The following is a 9814-nucleotide window of genomic DNA, read 5'->3' as shown; positions in this document are numbered from 1 at the left end:
GAAAGGGGGATCAGCTGCATGCGCAGTCCGGTGGAGCATTAGCGCACCACCATTCTCACCGCAACGGACACTGGCATGGCAGGTACCTTAGCATTGGTGTCCTCACTAGTGACTTCCGAGACAGCGAGTGCTGCGCTGAAGTCGAGTAGTCGAGCCCCTGGCATGCAGGGCGACACCGCCACCTGCGCAGTTGACGATGTCTTTGCAAGCGCTAAGACTAGTCTGCAGGAGGTGCGCGTTCTTTCCGCTGTTCAGCTGTACGAGGAGCACATCAGCATACAGTGCGCCAACGGCGATATCATTGTTGTCTCCTTCATCATCACCGACTCGCTCTGCGACAAGCTCCCTATTACCGCCCCTCACATCTCAATGGGCTTTGCAGACGCAGACTTAATCCTGTCCTCCTCCACAGACCCCACCAGCGGCAACGTCACCATTTGGGTAATCACTTGCTGATACTTCAGCAACGACAACCCTTCCGTCAGCATCGCCAACATGTCGCCCAAATACATCGCCGCCGACCTGCAGACTGTGCACGTCATCATGCACGGGGCTGCTGCGTGGGCTACGTACCGGTGAAGACTCTCAAGGTGGCCGCAAGGGCAAAAGCGCAGTACGGCTGCAGCACGCCGACCTACATGGAGCTGAAAGACACGGTCAGCAGCGGAACCGCTCACTTGCACTGGAAGCGCTGCAGCGCTAAGGGCAAGCTCATGGCGAGCATCAGCGGTGTCGACTACTTCACCTCCACTCACCATCGCTGCTATAGCATGGGCTTCTGTGATATCAACTACGACAAGGAGACGACACTGATGATGAGGCATTTGAAAGTAGGAAGGCTGCCTCCCTCCCCTCCCCCCCAACACACACACACAGAGACACACACACACGGCGCGAGAGAGAGGAGAGTGCCGCTAGCACCAGGTATTATGCTGTTCGTATGAGCATTGGACTCTCGCTGATGGGTGCAGCAACTGAATTTTTTCGATTTCCTCTGGCATTCCTCATATTTTGGTGAAGTGCAACCCTGAGCCTTTCAACGCTAGCGCTAGTCTTCCGCACGCTTTCCCATACCCAGGCTGTGAAGGCAGCCGGTGTGCTTCTCTCTTTCTCTCCCACTTTGCTCTTACTTTGCTTCTTTTGTTGTTGGTTGCGTTGGCGTGTGTTGTCCGATGTGCACACGTCTGCCTCCTCCTTCTATGTGTGTGTTTTTTTTTACTCCTACGCTGTGCTTCGCCGCATGCGCTGCGCTTTTGAATGGCGTCGTTCTGGCTCTTCTACTCCGATCATTTTCTCCCTTCTACTCGGTTCTCTCTTCCAGTGCTCCCCCTCCCCCTCCCCTGTCTCTCTTTCCTATTCAGTACTTTCATTCCCTCATTCGGATCATAGTTGCTTCACCATAATGGAAGCGCACCACACACACACAGAGAAAAAAGGAGGTGATGCAACTTCATTTGCCTCCGTCATTGTGCACGTGTGTCTTATCTGCGCTCGTCTTGGCTCTCGACTCCTTCATCTGCTTGGGTCCTGGGTGGGCATGGGCTGAGCAGGTTAAGTCATGCACGGATACGAGCCTGTGTGCGTTCCTCTCGGCGGAATACCACCCTTTCCCTCCCCCCTCCAATCAGGGCTGCGCACGAATGCGCCGTCAATGGGTTGCAAACAAACAAACAGAAGACTACGTGGTGCAAATGTACGCGCACTGGCCGCATCAGGCCGGTGTGTGGGGGAGGGGGAGGGGGAAGAAGAGTGGGGGGGTACCGCTGTTGCAGCAAACGAGTCGTGCGCCTCGAATTCCGCCTTTTTCTTGTGTCCGCCTCTCCCTCTTTCCCCCTCCCTCCCCCCTCTCTCACACAGGCGCTTAACTCACGCCGTTCTGCCCTCTCTTTTTTTCGTTTTCGTTGTGGGTTTTTGCTGCATGCGGGACTCTCCTCGCGCAGCAGCGGCACCCACCATCATCCTATCGCCCGCCTCCGCTGACGTGTGAGTCAGTGGTAGGGGACATGAGTTGGGGGTACTCATGAACAAGAGGAACGGCACAGCGTCTCTTTGCCTCTCTCTCTCCTTCACCTCCTTAATGTGTATGGCTTTACTTGTTTGGCTCTTCTCGTCTTGTCAAGTGAACTGGAGTCCGTGTGCCTCTCCACCCCTCTCTCTCTTTCGGGGTGTGCTCCCCTTCCGTCTCTCCTCCACCTGTTTCTCTTCCCCGCTCCCACCTTTACCTCGCTCTACACTTCTTACAAACGCGCCCTCTTTCTCTTCCACACTCACCTCCATTTCCGCTGTCGTGGCTTTTCGCGCGTCATCTGCGTTTATTGTTGTCTGTCTGCTCTTGCGTTTGATCGTGGCACCCGTAAGCAACTCGCTCAGTAGCGCCACGAAACTCTCCTTTTTCTTTTGCTGCTGATGTGTGTGTGTGTGTGTGTGTGTCCCTTGGATGGGTAAGGAGTGGCTGGCCAGAAGCACGCGGGCATCGGAATGATGCCCTCTCGTCTGCTCGATTAAAATGTCCGCGTTGTAAGCGCACCAGATGTGCACGCAGTGAAGCAAAAGCGATAGTTTGGGAACGCACGGCGCGTGTCGACTGGTGACACAGAAATAGCTCCCGGCTAGCAGCGCGTCGCTGTGGGGAATCGACTCAGATGTACGCTTCTCGTAGACGAGGTAACCCTCGCTTGGAGTGATGGCAATCCTGCCGAATTCCCCACCACTAGTCTCCTCTCTACGCATCGTGGAAGAGAGAGCTCTCCGAAGAGAGAGGAGCAGGGAGAGGACATTTACTCATGTGGTCTTCTCGTGTTTGCCTGCTGCGCTGCACACTGGATGGGGCTCAGCAATCTCAAAGTAGTCAAGATCAGTACTTCCTGTACTTTGGGTATATTCCCCCCCTCTTATCCTTCCTGTTTCCCTTCTTGGTTCATGCATTCTCTGACAACGGCATGGCACACAGTGTTGCCGCGCGAACCCCCTTGCTAGGAATCACCCAAGCGACAAGCAAACGCGAAGGCATAAGTCTCTCCCTCCCTCTCCCTCTGCCTGATCACATTTCTTTCTCGCTTCATTGGTGTCCCAACCGTTTTGCTGCTGCTACTCTCCCCTGAGCCTTTTCACTTCCCTCGCGCACAGAAACACGCACGCCGACTTGCCACATGGAACCTAATTTCTTTAACAACTCGGGGCTCATGCTCCTCTGCAAGGACGGCAGCGCCGTTCGCGCTATCGATGTTTTGAAGGACTCTGAGTACGTGCTTATGTACTTCTCCGCGCACTGGTGCCCGCCATGCCGCGCTTTCACTCCGCTGCTGAAGAAGTTCTACGAGACCCACCACGCCAAGAAGAAGTTCGAGGTTGTATTCATGTCGATGGATCGATCTGAGAGAGAGATGATGAACTATTTCCGTGAGTCGCATGGAGACTACTACTGCCTCCCGTACGAGGATGCGAAGTCGATGGCCCGCGTGTGGGGGGACTCATACAAGTTCAAGTCAATTCCTACGCTTCTTGTGTTCGAGAACGCAAATCCGCGCAGGCTGATTGCGCGATGCGGACGAAACATGGTCACCCAAGACCCATCTGCGGAAGCGTTTCCTTGGCCCGATGCAGACGCGATGCAGCCGACTGGGTTACCCATCTTTGAGTACGCCTGTAAGGCAGTCATTCTGGTTGGTATCTTGTCTCTCCTCTACTCGTTGATGAGCCGCAGCTCGTGACAGGCGTTCAACTCGTGCGGATGCATCAACGCTAACGCATCGATCTAAAACGAGAGAGTCAGACGGCGTGGGGGTATATGGTTGGCAGCACAGCCCCTTTTCCTTGGGTGAAGTGCGATGTGCTTTAAGACAACCACAGCAATTGTCGTCTTTGACTTCTCTACCCCCTCCCTCTCCCTCTCCTCTCTTTCGCTTATACCATTGAGATGGAAAAGAGGTCGTGGCACGTATTGCAGTTTCATTGGCGTCGCCCAGAAGATGTTGTGCAGTTTGTTGTACGTCTCAGCGTCTCTGGACTCCTGAACTGCTGCTCATCGAAACATGCCACCCTCGATTCGGGGTGTACCTATTGAGCTCAGCTCTGCAAGGCAAGTGGCTTCCCCTCCGTTAGCCGAGAGCTTCAGAAGGCGTAGATGATACGAGCAGCATCGATGTGCGTAGAAGCGCACGAAGTATGTGAGAGAGTCTTTGACGAAAGAGCAATGTGACCCCCTCACCCCCTCCCTCCCCTTTCTTCTTCTTCAGCTTCTACAAGTACCCACGCCTTCTTCCTCTTCATTGTCCCTTTGTCTCTCTCTCTCTCCCTACACCTCCATGGGCTCCTCACTTCTACCTACCCCATCGCAATGCAGCTACAACTTGGCACATCAAAGCAGCGCTCATGAGAGAGAGAGCGCGCAAGAAAGTGAACAGCTACTTCGTCTGCGGTGAATTCAACATGATTCAGAGGAGTGTATCACCTCTTCCTCCGGTGAAGGGAGTGAGTTGTAGAGAGCATGTCGCCGTGCCGTACCCAAACACGTTGGTTCACACCGCTCATGCCATTCACATGCACGCACAGGCCACCACCTCTGTCACGATTGACCCTGTTGAGCTTTTCAGTACGGATGTGATCTGCAGGCCTCACCTACTGTCGCTGCTGTCAGGGTCGACTACAGTGGAACGTCCACTGGTCTGTCGCTCTGTGCAGTGTATCCATGACTCTTGCGAGTAGGTGGGTAGTGGCGATGATGACCATTGCCACGCGTGAGCCACCAACCTGCTCCTCACACTCGGCGTGCACATCGTTGTTTTTATTCGCAGCGGGTGAACGTATGGCTACCCTCCCTTCGCCTTCAGACAAATGACGAGTCGGCCTTGAGACAAGTATTTCAGCCGCACACACAGTACGAAGAAGGCGATGTGGACCCTCGAGTCATCGGTTCTCTACAGTGCAAGCGTCTAGATCGCCTCAGCGGCGTGTCATGCTGCATGCAGAAGCGCTCACCACCTCTCTCCTCTCATTCGTTTGCGGCCGTTTCGGCTCGCACAGGGGCGAAGAGGAGGATCTCCGAGCAGCCGACAACGGTGTTAAACAACACGGTAAAGCAGCGTGGGTGGCAAAGACGGTGCTACCACTGCACACTTCTTCAAAGCTCGTGATGAACTCACCCTGACGCAGTACAGCAGCAACTAGTCTCACACAGCTCTGTGGTACTGCGTGACACAAGTAAGACGTGCTGCCGCGGAACACTTCAGCGCTCCTCATAACGTGTGCGGCACAGTGTACACAGTGACGCAGATACCGTCTCTCTCTTCTCTCTCCTCTCTCTATGGACTTCGTCATCACAAGAGTGGCATGGGCACTGGAGAACGCCGAAAGAAATACGTAGTGCTTTGAATACCGCGGTCGAAGGCAGGGGATAGCGAAGAGGACGACGACTTCGACGTGGAGCAGGGCGCGCTGTGGTGCTCCTTTAGCGTGATCGAGCAGTGTCGTCGCGCTCTCACCGATAGAAACACGCACCATGGGCCGCTTCCGCGTCGGCATCGACGAGGATGTTAGAGATGATTCCCGAGCGAACCAATAATTTGGGCGAGTCAGTGCCTGCTCATAGTCTCTGTCCCCCTCTGGTCGCATCAGGTGTGTCTTTGCGCTTTCCCAAAGATCGATGGGAGCGTTCCCCCGTGGGAGATCGACACAGTCGGTGGATTGCTGCGGCGGTGACGACAAAAAAAGGGCAGCACTACGGCTACCGGGCGGATCACGCACTCCCACATTTCTGAGACATAAGGACGGAGGCAGGGGGATGAGTGCACAGCGCCGGTCCAACAGGCTCTACTGTCTGCCCGCTTCTCGCTTCCTCCTCCTCCTCTCCCGCACCTACTCTGCTCTGTCAAGGGTCGGACTATTCCTGTGTTAATGTATACTTTGCTCGTGCGTGTTGAGGCTGTTGTAACCCCGTGCAGCCCTCTGCTTGTTGCCAGCGGATTTCTCTGCCCCCCCCTCTGCTTTGCTTCTCCTTTTCTATTGGTGGCCCAAGTGCTGCCGCCGATGTGGTGTGCTGCTGTTTGTGTCATTATTCTCTTCGTTTCCTTCGGGCATTGAGCTTCCTCGTTCTTCGCTAAGGCGTGGTTCGTGATGGTCTCCTTGTTCTCTCTCACCACCGCTACCTCCGTCTTTCTCTCAAACAGGTTGTCTCTACTCGGGCTCTGAGACTCTCTTTCGCGCTCGTGCGCGCACGCGGCTTAGATTCGTCGAGTGAACCAGCAACGTGGGCTGCCCATAAAGGGTAGGGCGTGGCTTTTTCCTCTTACTGTTCTCTGCATTTCCTTCCCCCTCTCCCTCCCCCTTGGGCTGCCGGCCGAGTGTGTCTGCGTGTTCGTGGGTCTGTGCATCAGCGGCAAAAGGGAACACACGCACATATGACGACGTACGGATCGCTTCGTGAGCGTGGGAATCTGAGCGCCTCAGTTGCCCTTTTGTTTTTCCTTTTTTTTTCGGGAGATCCTCCACACTTCCTCTATATGATCTCACGGCAGCCCTTCTCTTAGCCACTTTTGCTGGCGTCACATGCTGAACCGCTCGCCTCACCGATTCGCTCGTGTGGTTGTGCGGCACTCTCCCACGCGAGAGGGAAATCGACAGCGAATAGGATAAAAACCGCAACGTCAAACGCAGGTGAAGAGAACCGAAGGCGCTCTTAGTCGTGCAGCTCCTCGCTGCTATGGCCTTTCTCTCTCTTCTCTTGGATGGAGAGAAAACACCCATGACACTGCGGCAACAGCGCACCCATCCGTCCCCCCTCTCTCTCATGTTCGATGTCAATTTTTCCAGGTAGGGCTAACGCTTTGTTGTTGTCGTATTCCCTTCTCCCCCGCCAGCCCACCCCCGTCCATAGAGCCGCAAGTACTTTCAAGCGTAGAGAACAGGTCGGATTGCCTCGTCTTTCACACGTACATGCGCACACTTCACTATTTTGTGTGTGTGTGTGTGCTACTCCTTTCCCTTTCGCCCCACATCTGCTTACCTCGATTTCTACCTTGCGCAACTCAGCTCAAATAGTCTCAAAGACGCAGAAGAAAAAGTAGCCTCATCTCCAATATTCCAGCACCTCGCTGGTGTGTGAGAACACGAGTCATAATGCATAGCGGCGAGTGGCGCACGGGCACACGCAGACTTAGGCGCACGCAGGAACTTTTCCGTGTGGATGGCGTACAGTACAGCAGTATGTTACGTGCGGTATTGCTCTTCCGCGAGGCTCGCATCTGGCTTGCCCACTATCTCGTCTCTCTCTCCCTCCCCTCCGCTTTATCTTCGATGTTTCCCTTACTCCTGCTCTGTCCTTCCCCTCTCTCTCTCTCTTTCCCCCTTCGCCTCCACCCTGCACACGGCAGAACCGCCGTCCACTGCTCTACAGCGACAGTCACGTGCACATAGCCGCATATCTTTAGGCCTGTGCTATTCGCCAGTCTCGAGCCAAGTGCTAAAGGAAACACAGTAAACTGAATGTCAGGGATAAACTGTTAATTTTTGTGTGGTGCTGCGTTTCTCTCGTCGTCGTCTTGCTCTTTCCCTTCCTCGTCCCTCTGCTTCGCTCGCTCGCTCGGACCTCCCTAAGCTCGACAACACCAGAAGGAGATAAGCTCCACACAGTATACAGAGAGGGCTCGTCAATTTCTCTTTTGTTTTCCCGTCTCACTGAGTGCCAACCACGTCTGGTGTTTAGGCTTTGTTTTCTGCTGTGGTGCGAGTGAGTGGGCCTTTTTGGTAGGGGGGAGAGTGTCGTATGGGTGACTCGAGTGAAGGACTTCCTTCGTCACTTTCTCGGCCCTTTTGTGTTGTCTCGCGTTACGTGTCTTCTCCCACTGCTTGATAACATCATTTCCTTTCCCCTCTTTTCTCTCGGGCACGGGTGTGTGTGGGTGTGTGTGTGTGTGTGTGTGTGTGTGCGTCGCCTGGTTTGGCCCTTACGCTGGGTCTTATTCCTCTCTGTCGATTAGCGGACCTCACCGTTACATCCCCCCACCTCACCTCACCTCCGCCCTCATCCTTCTCCGATTTTCTCTCCACGTTTTCCTGTGGTTTGTTTGTCTTGTTTGCCTTTCGCGTTTCCGTGGAGTACCGCTGCTGCTCGAGCACGCGCTCTCCTCCTCCTCCTCCTCCCCCTCCCCCCTCCCTCTATTACTCCTTTTAGCTTTTGGGGGGGTTCTGTTTCGTGTGTCACAGCTCTGTTCTCTGCCCGCTTGCGGTTATGCCTACTCCGGCTTCAGTGGCCTGAGCGCCTCTCTTTGCTTGTGCGGCTTTTTATTTCTTGTCCCCCTTTGCGTTTCATTGTTTGTCGCCTCCGCCACTTCTGTTTCTCTTTAATTACTCCTCGGTGGATACGTTAGTCGGGCTGCGGTGGTGGCCGCGGTCGTTGCTGTTTGCTTTGACTCCCCGCGGTCGAAACAGCGATCACGTTCGCTGCTTGACGTCTCTGCTGCTGCACTTTACTTCCCTTTTCTCTCTCGCTCTCCCTCTCCCCAACACAAGCAAAAGTGTACAGGCACGAGGACGTCATTCATTTCGTGTTGGAGAACGCGCGCGCCCTGTCCCAGCCAGTGCGCCAAAGCACATTTTTTTCGTCCAGCGACGCTCGCTTTGTTGAAAGACGGTCAGCTGACGCCTTTTCCTCCCTTCGTGCTGTTCTTGGTTGCTCCCTTTCGCTGTTGTTACTGTGATCACTTTGATCTACATTTGGCTCCGCTTGTAAGCCGTCACTGCCCCAAGCTGGCGAGTCATCGAGTCCACACAGACCAACGCGTCTGTGCCCCTCACAGGCCTCGGCGGTGCGCCATTCCTCTGGGTAGAAACTCCTGCGCTCTGTTTGGCCTCGCCAGTTTCTGGCCACCCACCTGTATAGGCGTTTGCCATGCACCCATCCACAGTTCTCATCATCGGCACCGCTGGCATTATTGGGGTCCTTGCTTGCCTCTGGGGCATCGTTCGCGGTTTCCAGGCGCTGCGCACGCGACTGCGCCGTGCGTATAGGGAGGCGGATAGTGTGACCTTTCAGCAGGAGGGCGAGTTTGGGGCTACCCCTAGAGTGCGAGTTGGCGTGGGCAGAAGCGGTAACAGCACCGCCTACAGCAACGGTAACAGTTCAAGTCAGAATCTTCGCGACAACTACGCTGATCGCGACGCTATCGACTACCTCGGAGAGGGTCAAACCAGCTACCATGACGTCCATGACGATGTACTCCCTGCCTTTTGTATCGGAGTCCCTGCGCTGGGAGGCGAGGCCACATTCGAAGGCTACGTTTCCGCGGTACCAGCGCTTGGCGAATAAGGCGCGGTCACCGGGTCATTCCCAGGCAGTGAGAACGGCGAGCGCAGGCCGCTGCTCCACCGATTCGGCGGCAGAGAGAACGTGTCGACGTGACAGGCACGTTCGCCGGGGCTGCTACCTCTCCCTTGCGCGGGAACCGAAGGCAACCTCCTGATGCTATGCACTTGCAGATCCCATGCTCCTCACCAAAACGCGGAGAAGATAACCGACCACAACCCCCCACACCAACACTGCTTTTACCTCTGAGCACTTATTCTACTAACACAACTTCATACACACCACTCAATCCCTCCTTCCCCTCTTCCCTCTCAACCCATACACACTACATAAAACATAATCCTTCCATCACTCACTCCCACTCCCAGCCCCACCCATCCATCCTAAAAAAAACACACTCCCAACTCCATTCAACACAACACACATTAATAACCCTCACCCTAACAACTAATCACACTATAAACACCAACATCTATCACCCCAATACCGATACCCCAACACCCCTACCCACCAACA

General features: G+C 54.8%; 1 protein-coding gene and 1 pseudogene across 2 annotated transcripts; both read left to right on the top strand.

The window, feature by feature from the left end:
• The first annotated feature begins 75 nt into the window (after window positions 1-75).
• Window positions 76-944, top strand: LBRM_31_2200 (annotated as a pseudogene). The gene is given in 2 exon segments: window positions 76-576; window positions 579-944. Coding segments are annotated over 2 exon segments (867 nt in total).
• Window positions 945-3149: 2205 nt separating this feature from the next.
• LBRM_31_2190 (tryparedoxin-like protein) lies at window positions 3150-3710 on the top strand (the record flags this gene model as incomplete). The annotated part of the gene is made up of 1 exon (XM_001567165.1): window positions 3150-3710. The coding sequence occupies one exon, from the start codon at window positions 3150-3152 to the stop codon at window positions 3708-3710; it is 561 nt and encodes a 186-aa protein (XP_001567215.1).
• Between the last annotated feature and the right edge of the window lie 6104 nt (window positions 3711-9814).

This window comes from Leishmania braziliensis, chromosome 31 (genome assembly GCF_000002845.2).
Source record: "Leishmania braziliensis MHOM/BR/75/M2904 complete genome, chromosome 31".
NCBI lineage: Eukaryota > Euglenozoa > Kinetoplastea > Trypanosomatida > Trypanosomatidae > Leishmania > Leishmania braziliensis.
The sequence above is the reverse complement of the archived record's forward strand: the minus strand, read 5'-3'. Positions and strand labels throughout refer to the sequence as shown.